Source organism: Girardinichthys multiradiatus, chromosome 2, assembly GCF_021462225.1.
Source record: "Girardinichthys multiradiatus isolate DD_20200921_A chromosome 2, DD_fGirMul_XY1, whole genome shotgun sequence".
Lineage (NCBI taxonomy): Eukaryota > Metazoa > Chordata > Actinopteri > Cyprinodontiformes > Goodeidae > Girardinichthys > Girardinichthys multiradiatus.
In genome coordinates, this window is record NC_061795.1 from 27,237,515 (window position 1) to 27,261,698 (window position 24,184).

At 39.5% G+C, this 24,184-nt stretch overlaps 2 protein-coding genes, 1 long non-coding RNA gene and 1 other non-coding gene across 5 annotated transcripts in view; 3 read left to right on the plus strand and 1 right to left on the minus strand.

The window, feature by feature from the left end:
• The first annotated feature begins 1,283 nt into the window (after positions 1-1,283).
• Positions 1,284-10,307, plus strand: malt3 (MALT paracaspase 3). The gene is made up of 15 exons (XM_047354073.1): positions 1,284-1,384; positions 1,510-1,580; positions 1,688-1,812; positions 2,641-2,779; positions 2,863-3,038; positions 3,219-3,315; positions 3,735-3,770; positions 3,867-4,070; positions 4,603-4,780; positions 4,886-4,960; positions 5,079-5,206; positions 7,890-8,039; positions 8,628-8,782; positions 9,357-9,473; positions 9,568-10,307. The coding sequence occupies exons 2-15, from the start codon at positions 1,538-1,540 to the stop codon at positions 9,904-9,906; spliced, it is 1,962 nt and encodes a 653-aa protein (XP_047210029.1). The 5' UTR covers positions 1,284-1,384; positions 1,510-1,537; the 3' UTR covers positions 9,907-10,307.
• A 3,127-nt stretch (positions 10,308-13,434) lies between these two features.
• Positions 13,435-13,506, plus strand: trnah-gug. The gene has a single exon. It is a non-coding gene; the product is annotated as a tRNA-His (tRNA).
• Positions 13,507-14,358: 852 nt separating this feature from the next.
• LOC124860970 (FERM domain-containing protein 5) overlaps positions 14,359-24,184 on the plus strand; it is an 89,011-nt gene continuing 79,185 nt past the window's right edge. For both annotated transcript variants that reach the window (XM_047354586.1, XM_047354594.1), the window contains exon 1: positions 14,359-14,730. In XM_047354586.1, the coding sequence (XP_047210542.1) occupies positions 14,629-14,730 (102 nt within the window). In that variant the 5' untranslated portion in view covers positions 14,359-14,628. The remainder of the gene's footprint in view (positions 14,731-24,184) is intronic.
• On the minus strand, positions 15,453-17,187 carry LOC124860983. Its single transcript, XR_007036529.1, has 3 exons — positions 17,003-17,187; positions 16,773-16,898; positions 15,453-16,239 (listed from the first exon to the last, which is right to left on the minus strand). It is a non-coding gene; the product is annotated as an uncharacterized LOC124860983 (long non-coding RNA).

The following is a 24,184-nucleotide window of genomic DNA, read 5'->3' on the forward strand; positions in this document are numbered from 1 at the left end:
ACCAGAAAAACATGAAACTAAAGCATAACCAGATCCAAAAACCAAACTTGACAAAACATGAACAAGACAAAAACTAAAACATGACCAGAACAATAACAAAAACATGATTCAAAACTTCAACTGTGAAATAAGACTAACAAAACACCCAAAACACCCAGAAATCATAACAATTTAACAATATTTCTTATGTCCATATCACTGTTAGGTGTTAGGTTTATAGGTCTTCATGGTGGGTAACCAAAGAATAACTATTTGAAAGCACTACTAGAAACGAAGGCCGTTTAAGAAAACTCTATATTTCCTGTAATCAACCTTGAAGTTGAAAATGTGCCTTACTATCAATCTACTGTAATTTGTAAGCGTTTAAGGAACTTGTGTGGATATTTTATTTTGTTTTATTTATCTCCATTTATTTCTATTTTTTTTTTTCAGTTTTTCTTTGTATGGCCATTTTGAATTATTCATTTAGCTGTATTTTTACAGTTTGAAATCGCTTCAGCAATAGAATCTGATTATATTACACTACAATGGCCTTTGGAAAATTATACAGTTTATTACTGAAATATTTGCAATTAAGTAATTTTTCCGAGTCACAATGTCTTGGAAACAAATAAGCCCTATTGGTTAAACAATATAGATGAACAGAAACATGATGTTCTTTCTATACATTTTATTTCATTTTTCTCCAGAACAGAGGAAAAAAGAGAATTTATAGTTAGGCAAGTAAAGGATATTGTGTATCCACATTGTAAGAACACCTCATATCGGATTAAACTGATATTTTAGGTGTGTAAAACATAGACTACTGAATGATTTTAAGAATATAGAACTACTCATTTCTTTATCTCACATTAATTATATTAAGTAATTTGATCTGGAATTTGCCAATAGAGCAAAATTATCTCTTGTGTTAAAATTCCAGTAAGAATTTGACGAGCTTTGGGGAGTATTTTATCTTTTTCTTTAACGATCTGTGTTACTCTGACCTGAGTCTGCGGTTTGTTCTTCATGGAAAAGGAGCCAAGTTGCTCATTTACCGTAAAGTGTAAAAGTATGCTCCCCTCCAATTTCTTCTGCATGCTTCATTTTGATCCAGGAACATTTAGTGCTCATCTCCTGGTATTTTTCTTTGAATACAAACCAGAATTTTATTTCACCACTAACACAACCTAAAGGTTTTTACAGGGTGTTGGTCGTGATTTAACGATGAACCTGTATTTTGAGTGCTCTCATACTACAACAACGTGGGTAAAGTGTGTGCGCTTTCTCTGGTTCCAGGAAAGGGAAGAGTTTATCTCTATTATAAGTTTTTTAGACTTAGAACAGGAACACGCATTCGGGGTGAGATCTGAGAGCTGCTCATCCGGTCCAAGGCTGACGGCAGGTATGCACTAACGTTTGTCAGATCTTTGTTTGCTTCACGGGAAATGAGAAGTGAACGTTTAAGGAGGATTAAGTCGGATGGGTTGGCTTTTTTTTTTTTTTTTTTTAACTGTGTTGTTCTTACAGTCTTATATAAGAAGAGGAAAATGCACAAATGACCGGATCTTGCCCCAAGCACAGTCACGTAATGATCACAGGTTTGTTGTTTGTAATTCACCACCGCACAGTTCCCGGTGATTTGTGTCAAAACAAACGCGAGGAGTTTGACTTCAGTTGACTGACAATATGTCGTGATTTGTTTCAGAAATTGTCATTGTGCGCCACCCTGTCTCTGTGTGCGTACCTGTGAACCACAAAGTGAGTCTGCGAGTCCGTGCTGAGGGCAAAGGTATCCTCAGCTACCAGTGGTTCTCTGAAGATGAGAAGGAGGTGAGGCTGTTCAAATCAGTAGTATTATGTAGATAAAAAAAAAACAAAAAACTTTGTCGTGTTTGTTTATCCAGAAACAAGATATGAGCTGGTCATTTCGCCCCTCAAATTTCCTACTTTTGCTGGTCATGTTGTTACGTTCCCTACTATTCGGGTACGAAAGGGAACCGGCTGTCACCATACGATTCGAAACGACCATGTGTCAATTCAATTCCTACATGTAACAGAGAAGTCACCCGGTTTGACAACCGACGAGTTCATCTAAATTTACATGATTTTCTATAGGTGATGTGACTCCAAGGATCAATGTTCACAACCCCCCCCCCCCCCCAAATCTCGTATCCCCTCGTCGTCAGTTCGTCCCTTCCAAGTTCTTTTTCGTAAACAAGCCATTTCGTTTGTAACCCATGTACTTAACCAATGGGTATCTTTGTAGTTTAGTATTATCTTGGATTATGGGAACAATTAGTCATATCTCACGTTAAATTGTATAATATTTTCTACTGACTTATATTACAGACTATTTTCTACGTACTTTTTTTGGACAGTCACTGTTTATGAAATGTGACAGATCTGTGATAGATGAAACTAAGAAAATCTTATATGACTTCTCGCTTGTAGATGTTATTTAATGGAATCCACAAACCACATATCCATACAGTATAGATTATGCTATATTAATTTTAATTGTCAGTTCTTAGCTATATTTTAACCAGCGATCAGAAATCTATCTTACAAGTGGCACCTGGCAAAGACACCAACTGTACTTATCAAAACTATGTAAAACATGTGTAGATGTGAAGGTGGTTGGTTTTTTTTCTTCTTCAGGTGCCTGGTGGTACTCAAGCAGACCTGACTGTCAGAGCTACTAAAACCCAGCGATATGTCTGCAGAGTTAATGACCAATTTTATAACTATGTCTTCAGTGAATGGGTGAAGGTGAAAGTGTTAGACATTGATAAATCAGGTATTATACATATTCATTATACCCATGCATTGCTCATATGACTGGTTTTATACATGTTACAATGTCTGCCTCTTACTTTTCAGGCTTACCGGTTGACTGGCAGGGCGAGCTGTACATCGCTATAAATCCCAAACCACAGGCAGTACGACAGGGTGCCAAACTCAGCCTTCGCTGTGCTGCCTTCGGCATCCCCACTCCACACTACCAGTGGTACAGAAATGGACAGCCACTGCTGGACAAGACCAGTGACATACTGCAGGTAAGGCAAGATAGCAAATGTTTATTTACCACGCTACTGATAGTAATCGCTTACACTCTACTTTATGTGTAAATCATACCAATCTTGTCAACCAACCCATTTAGGAAACCTGGTTTATGTTTGCACTTGAGGATATGTGCTGAAAGAAAAAGAAGGCAATTTGCTTTATGAATCTTGCAGATTGATAGTGTTACAGGAGAACACGAGGGATCCTATCTGTGCTCGATATCTAACGTCTTGGAAGAGAGATGGACAGAGCCGATTGACGTCAACATTGGTAAGTCCCAAGCACAACTGTATACATATCTTTTCCTAATTTTTACCTTTCACTCTTGCATTACTCTCTATGTTTCTAGCTAAAAGAAACTAAGGGTAGACAAGATTTTCTTCACACTCCCTCTATTCTGCTGAGTTGTGCGAAAGGCTTTGATTTTTTTCCATTGTGCTAAAGGTACTTTCCCATTTCTACAGAGTAAAAAGGAAGTTGTTGGTCTCCAAACAGTGCTTAGTCCAAGCCTTAGACACAGCAGGAAAGTGATGTGATGTGAAACTAGTTCTTGCCAAAGTTTTTCCTGTTTATAGTTCACATTTTGATTAAAGCAGTGACAACCACAAAATGTGGCTTCAGTTCTATTATTTCAGTTCACATTTTTTCCCAAGTGCTAATTTTGCGTTGGTTTTCTGAAATGTTTTTAGTGCAACCTGATCAGCCACCTCCTGCAGCTCTAACAGGTACAGTTTTGTGGAAACAGACACTAATTGTAATGCACCCCCAAAAGAAAGGTGTTGCTATAATTTGTGTTTTTTTTATATTATTCTCTCTTTCAGCTACTGATAAAGTTGCCCTTCTCATTGGCAACTTGAATTACTGCTACCACCTTGGTTTGATGGCGCCCGTCATGGACGTCCATGAGCTGGCCAACTTGTTGCAGCAGCTCGGCTTCAGGGTTGTTTCCCTGCTGGATCTCACCAGGGAGGAAATGATGGCTGCTATCGACAAGTTCATTCAGCTACTTGACAGAGGAGTTTATGGTGAGTCTGTTTTTTGACTGAATTAGCTATGTGTCAAATGGTATGAATTAAGCATCTCGCTGCTGTTGAAATGCTGCTTTTCACTTCCTTTTTCATGTCCTGTGCTTGTGTTTTCATAGTTCCTGTAATCTTGGCTTGTTTATATACTGTATGTCTAGGTGTACTTGAGTGGGCAGATAAGAAGACTTTTTCTGAATGGCTGCAGGTCTTAATTCATGCAGAACTTTAAAAAACCATCAGGACCATAATAATTTATTTATTTTGGTATGACAGCATTTGGTGGCAAAAGGTAGTTCTGCTGTTAAAAGGGAAGTAAGTCATAAAATAGAAAAGAGAAGGAAACAGCCATGGCACGTTATACTATTTGCTGCTATGATCTCTGGGTCTTAAAAAGGAAACCATTTGTCCTTTTGATTACCTTGGGGACCCTGATGTAATATGCCGTTTTTCAAATCCCATACTGTAGAATCTCTTCAATGCAAGGTGTGCCAATGTTAACTTTTACTGAATGCATTTTGTTTTCTCTCGTCAGGGCTTTTCTACTATGCGGGTCACGGGTATGAACATGCCGGAAGGAATTACTTGGTTGCGGTCGACGCTCCACAGCCATACCAAACGAAAAACTGTGTTTGTGTGCAGAGGGTCATGCATCAAATGCAGGAAAGGCAGACTGCAATGAGTGTAATCCTGCTGGATACCTGTAGAAAATGGTATATGTACCAATCATTTTGAATTTTCACAAGAGAGAAAAACAATTTAGTATTAGTTTTAAAAAAATCAAGCTAACCAGGGTTATTCCTAAAAATGTTCTGTAGGTACAACCAGGGTTGCATACCATCCGTCATTAAGCCACTGGGACCAAATGGGAACACAGTGTATGGTTATGCCACGTATGTATATATGTGTATATATAATTTTGTCATTTAAAAATATTTTGAAATGAAATGACAGAAACAAAATCAAAGGAAAATATTGTTTGTTTCACATTTTTCTTGTGAATCTTTTCAGATGCGAGGATGCTGAGGCGTACGAGGTCCAGGATGGAGGCAAGAGTACTGGCATCTTCACAAAGTACCTGAACAAGCACATCCTTCAAGCAGACAAAGTCACGCATGTCTTAGAGCGAGTGTCTGAGGGTGAGCTTTTCAGAAGACTGTGACTGAACTTAATGACTTACTTACACATCAGCCTAGTACTCTGAAATATAGTTATGACATCAGACCTAATGTGTAAAATCAATATTTTAAAGTGAAAAATACCTTTGGTGTCAATTCGATCATTACTTTTTGAAACGTGTGTTGATTGTATAAACATCAGCCCAGAGTATAACTACATCTAAACCTTTTTCTACTCTTATTTGCATCAGTTTTTGAGTGTTATGTCGTAATGGCCATAACAGATTCAGTGTAAACAGCACTGAAGGGAACAGGTTGTCCTTCGATGTGCTGCCTGAAGCACAGACAAGGTTTACGATCCCCCAGCCTTGCATTTTAATGTTGTTTACTTGATATTTGTTGGTGTAGCCAACTGATCAGGGATGTAAGGATATCAAATTCTCCTGTCTTGAAAGCATGTTTGTCTGGTTTGATGGGCTCTGGGGAAATTCATTTTCAAGATACCATTAGCATGTGACCTCATTCTTTGGAAATTTACACTGTTGGCCAGAGAACACCAAGAAACCTGAGAGCCGCTGAGATAGAGACAGCTGCTTTGCCGTTTCGGCACCTTCCCTGCCTCCCCTCTCAAGGGGTCACTAACAAATCAGTAGAGGCGAGACATGACGCCCTGCTGATAGCAGTCTGTGTGCGTCAGAGTGCTCGAGGACTTATTTAGATTAACTTACATATCGCTGTAAAATTAAACTTTTTAAGAGAAACAGAGAAATCCACTTCCTCTTTTTTTTTTCTTTCCAAGTTTTGCCGCTGGTCTTTTGAACAACTGTCAGCCTTTGAAAATTCTCCATTGTCTGCCTGTTTTGTTTTCTTTAGAGAATACCGTCCAAAATTACAGTTTTGACAAATCCAAACGTTATTACATTTTTCAAATATCCCCAGTTCCTCAAATTTTCTCATGTGAATCAAATTCTCCATAATTTACTCATTCATCACTTTCTGATTTGCAGAACTAATGCAGTCCCATGATCAAAAGAGATATATCAATTTTTCACTAAAACCTCAGTAAAAATGTTTGCAGTTCATAGAGTAATCCTGTACAATGCTGTTAAAAAGTTTTTGCCCCCTTACAAATTTCTTCTGTTTTTGTTTTTTGGTCCCTCCTAAATGTTTTAGATCCTCAAAACAAATCTTTAAGGGTATTTTTTAGGCACTAGCAGTCTTTGTTTTTCAATTTTTCAAAAGTAAGTTGACAGGAATTAGGTTGGAGATACAGAGGGAAGGCTAAGTAGTAAATGATTCAATTCTGTGACAGCCTGCCTCGAGGACTAAGGCGTCCTAGCCCAATGTAAAAAATGAATTAACTCCTAAACCTAACTTGGTTTAGCCACCTTAGGTGGCAACAACTGCCATTAAGTTCTTCCCATGCCTGGCAAAGAGTATTTTACATTGCTGTGGAGGAATATTGGCACACTCCTTCATGTAGAACTGTTTAAATTCAGCCACATTGGGGGTTTTTCAAGCATGGACCACCTGTTTAAGTCCATAACTTAGTTTGATTTAAGTTTCAAGGGAAATGATTTCAAAATCTTAATTTTGTTTCGTTTTTCTAAGCCATTCAGTGTTGGACTTGCTGATGTGCATCGGATCATTGTCCTGCTTCATAACCAAAACGTGCTGGAGCTTTAATTTATGGCCCGAACACGGTTCCTTGAAATTTTCTGGTAGTGAGCAGAATTTGTGATCCCATCAGATAGAGCAAATCATCCAGGTGCTGACCCAGAAATGCAGCTCCAGATCATCACACTACCACCACCATGCTTTTCTGTCGAACTTTATGTTATTTTTCGGAGATGCTGGGTTAGTTTTACATCAGATGTAATTCAATGCATACTTTCCAAAAGGTTCCACCTTTGTCTTGTCCTTCCACAGAATATTTTCCCAAAAGTGTTTGGGATTACAAGGATGTTTTGTTGGCTAATGCGTTACGGGTCTTTGTGTTCATTTAAAAGGGGTTGAAGAACTTGGAACTCTTCCATTCTTGCTGTTATTGCTGAGTCTCTTTGTGACAGTTGGTGAGGCCTGTGGTTCTTTAGATGTTGCTAACCTTTAAGTTGTTAAAACCCTCTGGGGTTGATTTTGGTAGGCCAGACACATGTGAAAAAGTTCACAACTGTTAAATGTTTTTTCAGTTTCTGAATAATGGCTCTTATTCTTGGCTGGAGTCACAAAGCCTTAGAAATAGTTTCATAACCTTTTTCCAGACTATTAGACTCATTTTTTTTTTCTGTTTCAGAATTTTATTTATATCTGGTCATGGTGTGTTGCTTCTTGAAATCTTTTAGCCTGCTTCATTTTGCCAGATAATTTCTATTGAGGTGATGTATTAATTTTGCAGCTCTCCCAGTAATCAGGCTAGAATGTGGCTAATGAAAATGAACTCCCAAGAATTTTGTTAATCACGGTTAAATTTTAGATTTAACAAGAAGGGCGATTACTTTTTCACAAAGGTCCAGGTGGATTTTGAATACTTTTTCCCTTAATTAATAAAATAATCACTTTAAAACTGCCATTTGTATTTACTCAGTTTACCTTTTTCTGACATTCGACTTAGAATTGGCAAATAGCTTTTTAGAGCACTGTATAATGAGTCATTTTTGGTTGTGTCATACTATTTATCTACACTTTTTCCTTGTTTCTACATCAGATGTTGGTAAAGACCCTCTAGTCACTGGTAAGCAGGCAGTGGAGATAAAACACACCATGAAAGAGCCGCGATCCCTCACAGATACAGTTCGCACTACAGGTCACACAAGGGAACTACACCTACGAGATGTCTGCTGGAAACAGGCAAATGGTGAGTATGGAGAAGTCCCCATCTGTGTTTTATCCTGTTTAAGTTCCAGAGGAAATACTGCTGATGATACCAGATATATACGTACCCTGATAGGTAACTTTCCCCACAGCTAACTTCAGTTTCGTTTTACCTACCACTTGTTCCCTATGAATTCAAGAGGGTAATAGTACTGTTCAATGATCTTCACACCTCCTACATCACAGCCTGTGACAAGCCATGTGAAGACTTTGTGGTTTCAGATATTTTCAGTAGCATTAAAAAAAGCCTGGTCATAGTTTTTGTTAAATCAAAGTGGGGAACTACTTCAGGGTGCAAAGTCTGTTTTCATTTTTACTTGTAATGAGGTTATTTTTAACATCTCAGCCTTCTGTTATTTTACTCATTCTAAAATTTAGTTTTGATATGACCTGGCTGAGATACTTTCTCCATCCGAAATTATTGTGTTGCTGAAGTCAGTAAACTCAATTACTTAAAGAGAATCGGTAGCTCTCCACTATAAAATGTTCATTCTTTAAATGGAAAAAGTCACAATAGGAGCATGCTTTTTTTGTATTTATAAATAAGAAAGGTTTTCATTTCTTCTTTCAGAGCTGCCACGAAAAAAGCAGCTGACATTTCTTTGTGGTGTGGAAGTGGAAGTCAGCTTCTCAGCTCTGTTCTCCAATGTACTAATGGCTTTTGCGACTATAAAGACTACACCTGACCATACCCAGGACTGTACTGTCATGTTGAGTAGCAATCCTGTGAGTATTTACTTTATATTTAAACAATCAGATATTTTCTGTCAGACTTTACTGTTATCATAGCAGGGAATACATAGATCTGAAAGATGGCAATGGCATACAACAGACAAACATTAGCAGTATGTTCAAATTAATATTTGAAACATGTGTTACTGTTCTCCTGTCTTTAAACAAAAATATTTGTTAAAACCTCTTCAAATAATTTTTGGGTTTTAAAACTGCAACCTTTATCTCCATCAATTCTGCGTTGGCCGTGATGGAATGTAGTCAGTTTCCACTGCCGGTCTCAGTAATGACCACTAATGCCCCCGCCTTCCATGTCTGAGGAAGACCGTTCCAAATATGGACTTCCAGCATGGCGCAACAAGTGACACAGCAGGAAATCAAAACAGTGTGATGCACTCCTGTTGTGCAATACACATATTTATCTGACTACATATTGTCAGACTATACTGCCATCTTGTGGTTTGTTTTGTTATCTGAACTTGCCAGGAGTGATGTAGTGTAAAGATATTCATGTAGTTACTCGACTATGAGTCATACTAATTAAAATGCATATGATTTGACTCCTTAGCCAATGGAAGACATATTTTCCAGGCCTGGTCGCTCAGAGGAAATGGACTCACTACTATTTAATGAAACACGCAACCCTGATTGTACTCTTAGACTTTGCTCTCTCCAAAAGCTGAAGGTATGTAGTAAATAATATTTTTCTGCTTTCTTATAATGAGAGCATTTTTTGTAGTTATTTTACAATGTTTGTGTTTTCTTTGTCATTTTGGTAGGAATCGGTAGTAATCAAGGTGGATCTACACTATACTCATAAGGACAATAATTTGCGGCACACTGAAAGCCAGCAGGTGGACATAGGAAAGCCTCTGGTGGCGTCCTTTAGGCTGTACAAGGAGAACCGAGCAGCAAAAGAGAAAAAAACTGAGGGTGCTACAGCTCAAAGCGTGAGCAACATTTCACACAGGAAATCACAACAGCATCAGACTCTGGCCGCTCTGCATCGACATTTCACCAGGAAGGCAGAGTGTGCTGCTAAAACTGCAACTACTCGGAGCAATGAACCTGAAGAGAACGATGAGAATGAACTGCAAGATTTCCGAACTTCCGAGTAAAGTGAAAGGGATTATTATTATTGTTTTAATATGGAATTGTTTTAATGGAATAATGTGATAATGCATCTTGTTTGTAAGTACATAAGATTTCTGTGGTAAAAGGGTGGATTGAGGAGATTTATACTCTGCTTATGTTATTTTTCATTGTAGAAAGTAAATGAAAAAATACATAGACATTGCAAAGAAATGTAAAAGATAACATTGTAATACTTTTTGATCTTTTCTTGTGAATAACACTTTTTACTTCAATGGCAAGCTGGCTGGCCTTTTGAGGACATTACTTTAATAATTTATCTCATAAACAGTACTACTTTGATCTCTGTATTGTCAAGCTTTAGAAGATATTGTGAAATGTGGTTTTGTTTTAACATAAAAATAAATGCCGTAATTTCTGTTTACAAGAAGGTTCTTCATATAATTTGTTAGTTCATGGTTCAGAACATTCAAATCCCAGAAGCTGGCTGAACTAAGTCTCTCCCTCACAAAATCCGAACAATTGCAAAGTTGAAAAAGTAAAATACTTTAGCAGAAGTTGTTTTTTATTAGGGAATTTGTACATTTTCGCATATTCTGTGGCAGGCGGAGTTATTTCAGTTCATTTGATCACATCAATGTGGACTGCCTTGGAAATATATTCATACACCTTGAACTTAATCATATTTTGACACATTAGAACCACAAACATCAGCATTTCATTAGGATTTTATATTCAAAATGTTCTGCAAATTAAAAGTTGAAAAGTCTGACCCTTACCTCTGTTACTCTAAATAAAATCCAGTGGAACCAGTCACTATATTAGTAAATAGAGTCCACCTGTATGCAATTTAAATTATAATCCGAGCTGTTCTGTGATAGCTTTAGGGAACATTAGTGAATTAAGAACATCATGAAGAAGGTACACACTAGACATGTCAGGGATACAATTGTGGAGATGTTTAAAGAAGGGATGGATTTTTTTAAAATGCCCTAAGCTTTGCACAAATCTAATAATTGCACTGGTCAATAAGTCATTTAAACTTGTGTAATATATTGCACAACTGCAAACCAGCCAAAAACATGGCTATCTACTTTTTAAATTTGAATTCGGATCTTGACTTCGACTGGGACATTCTAACACATGAATATGCTTTGATGTATACCATTCTATTATTGCTATCCTATTGTATGTATAGGGTCACTGTCCTCCTCATGTGGATCCCTCCTCACTCTCAAGTCCTTTGCAGTCACTAACAGGTTTTCTTCCAAGATTATTCTGTATTTAGCTCTATCTGTCTACTCGTCAACTTGGAGTAGGACCTCTGTCCCTGCTAAAAAAAAACATATCCACACCATAAGGCGGCCACCACCGTGTTTCACTGCAATTGTGGAGTGCACGACCTACACTTGTGAACATATTATCTCACCTGAGCTGTGAACCTCTGCAGCTCCTCAAGAGTTGCAATGAGCCTTACTGCTTCCCTCTCACCCTTCACCATTCCCTAAGTATGGCAAGGCTTGAAAATTGATGCTCAAAGTTGCTTCCCATCCGGTCTGAGTGAGCTTGAGCTACTCTGCAAAGAATTTGTAAATCCACCAGTCTCTCGATACAGTGCATCTGAAAAGTATTTACAGTGCTATACTTTTAGTTTTGTCACAGCCTCATTCCAAATGGTATCAAATTAACCTCTTTCCTTAAAATTCTACACACAATACCCATTATGACAATGTAAAAGAAGGTTGTTTGAGACTGTTGCAATCACATTTACGTAGGTAATCACAACCTTTGCCATAAGGCTTAAAACTGAGCTGAAGTGAATTATGTTTACACCGATCATCCTTGAGATGTTTCTACAAAATAAATTGAGTCCACCTTTGGTAAATTTAGTTGATTGGACATAATTTGGAAATGCATACACCTGTCTATATAAGGTACCACAGTTGACAGTGCATGTCAGGGTGCAAACACCAAGAATGAAGTCAAAGTAAGTATCTCTAGATGTCTGAGACACGATTGTCTTGAGCCATAAATCTAGGAAAGGATTCAGAAAATTATCTGGTTCTTTGAAGGTCACAATGAGGACAGCGACCTCCATCATTTGTAAATGGAAGAAGTTTGAAACCACCAGGACTCTTCCTAGAGCTGGCTGCCCTTCTAAACTGAGCAATCAAGGGGAGAAGGGCCCTGATCAGGGAGGTGACCAAGAACCCCATGGTTACTCTGTCAGAGCTCCAGCGTTCCTCTGTTGGTAGAGCAGAACCTTCCAGAAGGACAACCATCTCTGCAGCAAGCCACCAGTCAGGTCTGTATGGTAAAAAGGCCAAATGAAAACCACTCCTTAATAAAAAGGCACATGGTGGCCCGCCTGGAGTTTGCCAAAAGGCACCTGAAGGACTCTCAGACTATGAGGAAAAAAATTCTCTGATCTATGGAGACAAAAATTGAACTCTTTGGTGTGAATGCCAGACGTCATGTTTGGAGGAAACCAGGCACTACTCATCACCAGACCAATATCATGCCTACAGTGAAGCATGGCGGTGGCAGCAGCATGCTATGGGGATGTTTTTCAGCAGCAGGAACTGGCAGACTAGTCAGGACAGAGGAAAAGATGAATGCAGCAATGTACAGAGACATCCTGGATAAAAACCTGCTCCAGAGCGCTCTTGACCTCAGACTGGAGTGATGGTTTAGCAGGAAAAGACCCAAAGTACATGGACAAGATCTCAAAGGAGTGGCTTCAGAACCACTCGGTGAATGTCCCGGAGTGGCCAACTCAGAGTCCAGACTTGAATCCAATTGAACATCTCTGGAGATTCATGAAAAAGGCAGTGCACAGATGTCTTTCATCCAACCTGATGGAGTTTGAGATGTTATGCAAAGAAGAATGGGCAAACGTGTCTAAACATAGGTGAGCTAAGGTTGTGGCATTATATTCAAAAAGACTCGAGGACATAATTGCTACCAGAGGTTGGAAAGTATCAAGCAAATGTTCTGAATACTTGCGTACACTTTTTTTTTACATTGTCATAATGGGATATTATGTGTAGAATGTTGAGGAAAGAGATTCATTTGAAATCATTTGGAATAAGGCTGTAATATAACTAAATGTGGAAAAACTGCAGCGCTGTAAATAGTTTCCGGATGCACTGTATGCAAAGCTGAGAGAGACATACCCCCAAACACCTGCATGTGTGATTGCAGCAATAAGATGGTTCTATTTTGAGCCAAGGGCGCTGAATGCCAATGCATGCCACACGTTTCAGAATTGTATTGGTAAAATTCCACTTTTTTTGGCCTTACAATTGTGCACTACTTTGTTTTTCCCTATAACATAAAATCCCAATAAGATTTCATTGTAAAGCAAGTCAAAATAGTTCTGACAAATGAACTTTTAGGCTGCCGTAACATTTTAGCTACATTTGACAGTAACTAAAATCCTCTAACTCTGTTACTGTTTTATCAACATAAAAACACAATATGAAAACATCATGTGATGGTTGCCTCTAGGTATATCTACACCTGGACCGCAGCTTGCCAGTTCCGCTTAGATCGCCGTGATCGTATAGTGGTTAGTACTCTGCGTTGTGGCCGCAGCAACCCCGGTTCGAATCCGGGTCACGGCAAGGTGAAGGCACTCCAGTGGTACATGTTTTGAATAGCAAATTTGCAATTGTTCTTTTCTAAACATTTCTTACTGTATTTAAATCATTATAAATCGGAACTTTTATACGGCACGGCTTTAGTATTTTTTAGTGCCGCCCACTTTGTCTAGTCCACATATAAGAAGATAAAGCCTCATTTGCATGTAAAAAAACAGCACAATGCACAAAATTAATTTAAGCAGCCTTATTACCCCCTGGCATTCCCATGAAAACACTAATTCGTTCAAAAATAACAATTATCTGACTTATATGCGCACTACACATTTATGGTCGATGTTAAGAGTTGACCTGCAGGTGGCACACCAATCCACTTCATTTCCACTCACTGTGACACAGAAACATGAACTGCTGGGACACCTGAGGCCAAGGCTTTGGGGTCATCCTTCTGAGAGTTTATTGCTAACCAGAAAGTCTAACGAGTTCTTTGTCTATACATTTATTTTTCGTGCAACTCCTTACAAAAAATGTGATTTAAAAATTGGGCTTGATCACGCACAAAAAATATTTTTTTATACCTTCTCAATCCAAAAGAGTCTTGGTTTCTCTTGACAGAATGAATCAGTCTGGGTGAAATTAACACACTGGTGTAATGAGTACCGAAAAAAATCGAAGTGTCCTATTTATGATTTTAAACTTATATGGTGGCTATGCAGATAGTTGTGTCAGAAAAGCTGCAGCGTTGGAAAAAGCAGCGTTGAAAATAATCCTAAAACCCAGACAAAACGCCTCACTCGCCTGTTGGCTCACTTTGACGTCAGTTTGCACTGGGACCCGCCCGCCTGCCGAAGTGGCAGCGGTGAATGGTGTGAGAGATAATCCTTTGCTCGACCGCAGACACACTATCGCCCGAGCTGCCTCCTGGACCTGGATGCGGGCATCCTTTGGATTTTGCGTTTAACAACACGGACCCCCACCGCAAAGAAAACTTAATCGGGACAACAATGGTGGCTGAATGCGCGGCTGCTGGGCGTTTAGGGGACCGGGGAGTCCGCTCGGTGTGACATTCACTTGCACGCTGGTGTGGAGTTTTTATTGTTCTGGTCCCGTAAACGCAGAAGCTCAGCGGCGAATCTGTTGGTGAAGATGTTGAGCCGATTCATGAGTGGCAGCCTCAGGAATCTGGAGCGGGAATACAGCTGCACGGTCAGGCTGCTGGACGATACGGAATATACGTGCACCATTCAGGTTGGTCACCTGTCGACTGCTCCGCAGCAAAACCGAATAGTGCTGCAATTGTGTCTGCTCAGGCGAGTGTTTGAAAAGAGGATATGTGCCTGAATGCTACAATGCTGGCGTGAACCCCCACCAAAAACATCCAAAAATAGTGCATTGTGTTTACGAATCTGCATTAACGGATTGCAACTATTGCTTTAGCAATTAATGAGAAAAAAGGCGTTTTGCCCATTACTCCTTGCAAAATAGTTAAATCTCAGATTGTATGGTGAGTATATGTAAACTCTTGACGCACAATTTTCAATTGGAATTTGGTCTGGATTTTGATTTAAGTCGTTCCTTTGTATCTCTGGTTGTATTTTTTGGGTCGTTGTCCTGCAATCATGTGTCCAGTCTTATGCAGACTATGAAGGGTTTTCTTGCATGATTGCCCTGTATTTATCTTAATCTAAATTTCCTTAAACTCTGTTCGGTTTCTCTGTCCTTGCTGAAGAAAAACATGCCCGCAGCATGATGCTGCTCCTGCCATGTAGGATCAGAGTGATGTGTAGACAGTTAGTTTTGCCATACATATCGTTTATCAGAAAGCCATAACTGCTCTATTGTTGTGGTGATGCCCATCCAGCTTATTTTAACATTAAGTACACTTAGGCAATCCCATGAAATACCTCTTAAGTCATTGCTTCATCCAAAATGTACAGTGAGATCTGATGCAAATGGAAACCATTTTTGAGGTGTAGGTATCACATTTATTTATTCATGTATTTGTTTTTAATATGGCCAAGTAGAACAAACTGGATTTTGTCAAAGGTGGCCCACTGCTTTGAAACTTAAAACAAGCCAGCACTCTTCTAGAATGCTTCCCGCAGCCTTTTGTCTCTGACAGCTTTACTTTGATAATTATGCAGGTTTATGTTCATGCTGATTAGACAAAAAAGCAGGTGAGAGGGCTGGTTACTTCAATCTCTAGCAAAGTGCTTACGCTTGTGGATGCTTTTCAGGTGTAAGAAATGGGAAAATAAGCCTTTGGGGACACTCTTCACATCACAAATAGACCATTGTAGCTGTCAAACAATGAAACACTGATATAAATGAGTCTTGTCACTGCAATATTTGTTGTCAACAGGTTATATCGTAATTGTCCCTCTTCTCCCCAATGAGCACGGGTGAAACCGACACCAAATAATCTGTAGTGCTGTGACTGTGTGCGCCCAGGTTGTAAACAGACCTGTATTTGTGCTTAGAGAGCTGAGCAAGTGATGGAGCTGGGCCAGATGGACTGTGAAACCAGCAGGTGTGCTGTTTGCAGCAGAGTTGGGTGGCTGACGTCACCATTGTGGATGGAGGGGCAGTGGGGAGTGGAGTGAAACGGGAGACTGCTCCTACTCTGCCGTGACTCTCTGGCATCCTGATTATCTTTCCGTCAAAACCCGTCCTGTAGGGGAGCAACATAATCCACCTGACTGGCCACATTACCTATGTGTGTTCCACATTTAGTTGCTTCCCTCCAAGTTTTATGGCCTGCCAGGGGAAAGGGAAAGAAAAAAAAACTGGATATCAGGACACTGAGACAGGGGAATGCAAAGTAAAAGGCTGGTCATTTATTCTCACAGCCACACTTTATTCTCTCTATGTGTACAAGTCTCTTTCTGTCCTGCTTCTGTATTTATCTGATCCTGTTTTCACAGTGCAGTGAGCTTATCTCTAGTAGACTTGATTCCATCACATCTGACTCTTAGCCTGAACGTTTTAATAGTTCCACTCTCAGATTTGCCCCTGGCTTAGTTCATCATCCTACCATTGTCTTGCACTAAACCTGGTACCTTGTATTTTTTTGTGACTCCCAGCTTTCTTTCCCTGTGTCTTGTTTATGTTCCAACCACCTTCAGTCGCAGTAGCAGGACACAGAAGGCTTTTACCAGTTGGGCAGAATATGCGTCTGTCTTTTTAGTGCACTCTGAGCTGTGATGCATGAACTAAAATTTTAACTCAATAAATGATGGAGATTTCCAGTATGCTGAGGGCAGGAGAAGTAAGCACCTATAATTACTTACCCCAGTAGATCTAGATCCCATCCAATCTGCAAGTTGATGGAAGAGCCTCAGGCCTCCTCTGCTTTGTGACTTCATTGTCAGTCCGCAGAGCAGAATCAGCAAGATTGACCCATGTTTTGCAGTTTCCTAATGGAAGAAACATACTAAATGAATTTATTGAATATGTCAGATAAGCCTGATGTTAAAGCAGAATACATATTCAATATTTTTATTCCCATTCTTTAACTCACCCCAAAACATGCTGCATTATAAATGGGGTTTGGACTTTGCAGTCAGAGTTGTTTATATGGAGGATACCTTCAGCCATCTGTCAAACAGTTCTTTATTTTGCCACATAGGGCTGCACATTATTAGAAATCCATGCAATGTTGTTATTGGTTAACACTGCCATTATCATATCACCTGCAATTACTCTGAATTTTACTCACGCCTTTTCTTTTAGCTGTCTCTGTGAGCTTTAACTGTAGGATCTCTGCTCCTCCCCTTCTGGTTGGTTCTGGCAGCTCATTGTCTGCAGCTGCAACGCATTCTCCTAATGAGCTCATGGGCTTCTTAAGGTAGCTGCTGATACAGACCTTTGCTGGAGATCAGCAGCAAACACTCATCTTATAAAATTAGACAATATACAACATCAAGCTTTAAGAATTTGTACAGGAGCAATCAGAACCAGTCCAATAGCAGCACTTCAGGTAGAGATGGGAGAGATGCCATTAGATTTAAGAAGGAAACAGTTAGCATTAAATTACTGGATAAATTTACAAGGCAATAATCCGGATCATCCCACACGTGATATTTTAAAACCATGCTGGGAAAAAGAAAAAAACAAGTTAAGAGTTTTGGTTGGATTATCAATAATATAGCAGAAGAATTTCAAATATATGAAAAATAAATAAGTTTAATGTTGCCTTTGCCAGTAGTGCCACAGTGGCTGTTACCAGAAGCAGTGGTGGATATGGCGTTGATGGAAAAGAAAAAGGATCCAAAATGTAGATTAGATTCAAGTATAATACAGGAATATATAAACAATTACTATCATTATGTCCAGATTTACACAGATGCATCAAAAACAGATGAAAAAATAGGAGTAGCATTTGTAATACCAGAATTTAAAATAAAAGTAGGAAAAAGAATTACAGATGGATTATCAGTATATTCAGGAGAATTATTAGAAATATTGTTAGCAGTGCAGTGGGTGGAGGATATAAAACCATTAAAAACAATCATTTGTTCAGACTCAAGTTCAGCATTATTAAGTTTAAAACATAATCATTCAGAGGGTAGACCAGACATTTTGTTGGAAATAAAACATACTTTATTTAGAATACAAAGAATGGGATTAATATTAGTGTTTTTATGGGTACCAGCACATGTAGGAGTTGGAGGGAATGAAAAGGCGGACAGGATAGCAAAGAAGGCAACACAAAACAACATTAGCTTTATAATAAATATTAGTAGGTCAGAGGCAAGAAATATAATTAAACAGAGAATCAGGAAAGAGTGGCAAAAAAGGTGGGATGAAGAAAAGAAAGGAAGATGGTTTTACAGAATCAACAAGATAGTAGGAGAAGTAAGAACAGGAAGAAGGAGTAGAAAAGAGGAAAGATTAATTACAAGATTAAGACTAGGACATACAGGACTTAATTCTACATTGTTCAAGATAAAGAAACATAATACAGGAAAATGTGATTATTGTGGAGAGGAGGAAACAATAGAACATGTAATATTGAAGTGTCAGAAATATGAACAAGAAAGAACAATTTTAAGGAGAGAATTTGTAGGTATTAAAAAAAATTTTATATTGAGAGATACTTTGCAAAGAAGTTTAGGTAGCAAACATATTCAAATTATAATTAGATTTTTCAAAAGCACTAAATTAATAAATAGAATTTGATTGTTGTAATAGTAAATAAGATTTAAAACCATGAAGAACCACACTCCATACCAGTCGGTGGCGGTAATGTACATCTTCAAGTTATTTGCCAACTGCCAAAAAATAACACAGAAGAAGAAGACCTTTGCTGGAACATAACCTCAGTTATGTGGACTCCTGTCTGTCTGCCTATCCGTCTGCCTGCCAACATCTGGTAATACTCCTTCTTAAGGACTGCACTGTAAATATTCTCATCACCAGTACTCTCTCTCTCCTTGGATTCCTGGGTTTACCTCCTCCTCCTTTGGCTTCTGGACAACTCCAACTCAAGATTCCTTAAACAAAGTCTACAGTAGAAATAAACCTCATTTACTGTCTTATCCTGTGTGCTGAGTCTGTTTCATCCTCTGGTTTTGTTCTAATTCGACTATCTAAGCAATTCATGATAGTATGTTCCAGCCAACTAACAAGTCGAAGAACAATTCAGATGATGAACAGACTTCCTTAAAGGAATGCCTACAATCTACTGAAACCATGCTTCAACAGCTACTGCAACAACAAAGGACTATGGATTCTCATCTCATGGAACTTGGTGGTATGGTTCATGCTTTAAGCGAAATCATAACCAAACTCTCACCTGCCTCTACCAATCCTCCAGTTCATTTAGAGAATCCTCAGCCACCCACAATTCTATATTCTGGGATCCGAGAGCCTGATTTCCGTCCGTCTGAACTGTTTGAGGGTAATCCTAATAACTTTGGTGGTTTTTCTCTCCAGTGTGAATTAGCATTTAGTCGTTCCCCCTCCCTTTTCCCTACTGCTGCCTCCAAGATTACTTATATTGTTACCTCGCTAAAGGGATCTGCTCTGTGCTGGGTGCACGCCTATTTGGCATCTAACCCTGTTGAGTCTATTAGTTATGCCATTTTTTTCAGTCACTTCAAGAGAGTCTTCGATCAACCACTCCAGCAGGAGGCAGCGGCTAAGAAGATACTCACCCTCAAACAGGGAAGGAGAGCGTTGGCGGAGTTCGCCATCGACTTCCGGGTGGCAGCGCAGGAAGTGGGTTGGGATGAAGCGGCACTCAAGGGTATTTTTGTTAATTCCCTTGCAGATCAAGTAAAGGACCAGTTGGTTTTGAGAGATGAACCCGAAAGACTGGATGAATTAATCAACCTATCGATCCGCATTGACAACCGTCTAAGAGAGAGACAAACAGAAAGGAACTACAATTCACAGTGGCAGCACTCTCTGGCGCCTCGAACCACTTTCCTCGACGCACCCACTTCCTCTTCAGAGGGATCTGCGGAACCGGAGCCGATGCAGATTGGTCACACTCGACTCTCCCCAGAGGAACGACAACGCCGCTAGGGTGGTCTTTGCCTATATTGTGGACAAGGAGGACATTTTATCACAAGATGCCCCAAGAAGGGAAAAGAGAGGGCTCGTCAATAGGTCAGGGGACTTTGATGAGCATATCCCATTCTTCCCCTGTCTCTCGTCTGTGTTTTCCGGTCACTATTATTGTTGGCCAAGAGAAGTTTCCTGTTGACGCTTTTATTGATTCTGGTGCTGAACAGAATCTTATTTTCTCGGATCTGGTTGATAAACTTCAAATACCCTCTCAGCCTCTCAACAATTCCCTTTCTGTCACTGGCATAACTGGTCAAACCATGTCTCAAGTGAGATTTAAAGTGCCTCAGCTTCACATCATCACCTCTGGTAACCATCATAAATGGGGTGAGTTCTTTGTTTTCTCTTCCATCTCTCCACAATTAGTTTTGGGGTTTCCCTGGTTGCAGAAACATAATCCCGTTATTAATTGGGTGGAGGGCAGAGTAGAGAGATGGAGTAATCTCTGTCTCCAGAACTGCTTAAAAACTGCTGTCTCTCACTCTATCAAACAACTCAAACCTTCTGAGCCTGTTGATCTGTCCAAAGTTCCACCTGAATACCACAATCTCGCACCTGTGTTTAGCAAACAAGGGGCTCTTTCTTTACCTCTGCATCGCCCCTATGACTGCCCTATTGATCTCCTCCCAGGCGCTCCGCTACCATCCAGCAGACTCTTTAAACTCTCCGGACCCAAGAGAAGGGTCATGAAAGAGTACATTGAGGATTCTTTAGCATCTGGGATCATTCGTCCGTCTACCTCCCCTGTTGGCGCCGGATTCTTCTTCGTGGGTAAGAAGGACGGCACATTAAGACCCTGTATTGATTATAGAGGATTGAATCAAATCACTATTATAAATAAATACCCACTACCACTTATTGATTCCATACATGAACAATTACATTCTGCCAAGATCTTCACTAAACTCGACCTGCGCAATGCTTACCATTTGGTCCGGATCCGAGAGGGTGATGAGTGGAAAACAGCTTTCAAAACCCCCCTAGGACATTTTGAGTATTTGGCTATGCCTTTCGGGTTGACTAATGCACCCGCCGTTTTCCAGGCTCTTATTAATGATGTTCTTCGTGACTTTCTCAACCTCTTTGTTTTCGTTTATCTGGATGACATTTTGATTTTTTCCCAGGACATAGAACAACATCGCCAGCATGTTAAAACAGTTATCCAGAGGCTTTTTGAGAATCAACTCTTTGTTAAAGCCGAAAAGTGCGAATTCAGTGTCACATCTGTGTCTTTTTTGGGTTTTATTTTTGAGGCAGGCAGGTACAGAACTGATCCCGAGAAAACCAAGGCAGTGGCAGAGTGGCCTACTCCAACTGATCGCAGGCAACTTCAAAGGTTCTTGGGATTTGCAAATTTTTATAGGAGATTTATAAGGAACTACAGTCAGGTCACTGCACCTCTCACTCAACTCACCTCCTCTCTGAAAACGTTCCATTGGACTCCTGAGGCAGAAAGGGCAATTGGTGAGTTAAAGACTCTATTTTCTTCAGCACCCATATTGACCCATCCTGATCCATGTGCACAATTTATTGTAGAGGTTGATGCTTCTGACATTGGAGTAGGGGCTATTCTATCTCAACGGTCTCCTCTGGATGATAAAGTACATTCATGTGCCTATTTTTCTCGTCGCTTGTCTCCAGCAGAGCAAACCCTACTTTCCATGTTTCCCAGATCAAGCCAGTCTCAGAAAGCCCCCTGAGTCCTCCCACCAAGCCCCCTCTCCCTGCTCGACTTATTGATGACTACCCTGCCTATACGGTCAATCATATTCTGGATGTTCGGCGTAGGGGGCGTGGTTTTCAATATCTTGTGAATTGGGCAGGATATGGACCTGAAGAGAGAACCTGGGTTCCCCGTTCTCACATCCTGGACCCTGCTCTCATCACGTCCTTTTACAAACGCCATCCTGAAAAGCGTTCTGGATTGCCTGGAGGCAATCGTTGAGGGGAGGGTACTGTAGGATCTCTGCTCCTCCCCTTCTGGTTGGTTCTGGCAGTTCATTGTCTGCAGCTGCAACGCATTCTTCTAATGAGCTCATGGGCTTCTTAAGGTAGCTGCTGATACAGACCTTTGCTGGAACATAACCTCAGTTATGTGGACTCCTGTCTGCCTGCCTGTCGATCTGCCTATCTGCCTACCTGCCTGCCAACATCTGGTAATACTCCTTCTTAAGGACTGCACTGTAAATATTCTCATCACCAGTACTCTCTCTCTCTCCTTGGATTCCTGGGCTTACCTCCTCCTCCTCTGGCTTCTGGACAACTCCAACTCAAGATTCCTTAAACAAAGTCTACAGTAGAAATAAACCTCATTTACTGTCTTATCCTGTGTGCTGAGTCTGTTTCATCCTCTGGTTTTGTTCTAATTCAACTATCTAAGCAATTCATGATATTAACATCTTGGACTCTGTGATCTGTCAGGTGTTGGCACCTACTGCAGTGACTCTCCATTCAACAGGCTTAATATCCTATTCACATGCAAAGTGTGAATTCATTCTACTTCAGGTATATTGGCAATCAATTATTGCAATAATGACATATTCATATTATATTGTGCAGGTTTAATGTCATTTTTTCTGGCAAATCTAAGACCTTTTTGTACACAGGTCCACACATAAGAAAAAGTAGCACATTTTGTGAAACATACAGTGCTCGAAAATCACCTGACCATCTTGGGCTGAAAGTTCAATGTTTCATACATAATATTTGAGGGCCTCCAATCTCAAACATTATCAAGTTAAACCTCACAACCTTTCACTACATTCACTACACTCATTTTTATATTACTCTGCTATACAACATGGTCACATGCAGCATATTATAAAACTTATTAAGGCACTCTCCGTGAAAGCAGTTACATTTTGGAAAGGAAACAGACAGATTTTCATTATTGTGACATCTTAAAGAAGTTAATTGTTTTAAAAATTGATAGCTACCTAATGTTTCTAGATGTCCATCTTCTGAAGTTCTAAAAAAACAAAAAATACTAGGGTGCTAAAAAGGGGAGATTGTTACATATGAAAGCAGATGAATTTAGTCAGAGGGTGATGTCCATTTGAGACACAATCCTATGTGATAATTGTCTGTTACAACACACAACGGACAACTTAACTTTAAAAAGAACAACTCACAAACATTGGTTCAAAACAAACATAATTTTCCCACACATACTGTTTAACGTTTTTCTGATGTAACTATAATGTATTGTGTTGAAATGATTTGTGTGATGTCCTGTGCAATATTTTGTTACGTGACCTGTGTAATTGGTATGTATGGTGCTTGCCGTAGGCTTAGAAGTAGGACAAATATAATTTATTTTACCTCAGTGGGGAAATTCAGATGTTCTAGCAGCAAGTGACAAGCAAATGGAATCATACAGATTCGAACAAAGGTAAAACTATAATAACAAAAAATAAGTAATAAGAGGATGTGCTGTAAGAGCAAATTTATAAGAAGAAAAAATACTGTACAGTTATTAAAAATAGCATACTCAGGAAGTAAGAACTGAGTATGATAATTTAAAAATGTACAAACTGTGCTTGTACATACCACTGTGGATGCAATTTAGCAATAGCACTAATTCCGGCACATTTACACTGATGCTTATGGCTGATATGTTCAGTAATGTGAATTATCCTAACTTAATTCAGCTAGGCTTATAGTGGTCAAAGAATTATTACAAATTATTTAAGAGACTCCCACTCTCCTCCCGTGTCAGCCACTTCAAGCATTTGGCATGCAGAGGTGAGCACATGCTCAAAATTTACACTTATGTAAATGTTATTGCAGTGGTGTCTATATACACTTTATGTTTTGTCTTTAAGTTTCAACATTTATTCTATGGATTATTTGGTAATGTCCTGAAAATCCATGGCAGTTGAGTTTAGCTGGAGATCATATTGTGCAACAGTATCAGATAGATCAATCCATCCATTTTCTATACCCACTTCTTTCACATTGGGTCGCGGGTGCCTATCTCCAGCAGTCTACAGGCAAGAGGCGGGGTACACCCTGGACCAGGTCACCAGTCTATATCAGATACATAAATAAATATATTAAATATGTAAATATATTATGCTTAAATGTTATTTACTCAAGTTATTCTATGTTCAAATATCAGAGAAAGCCA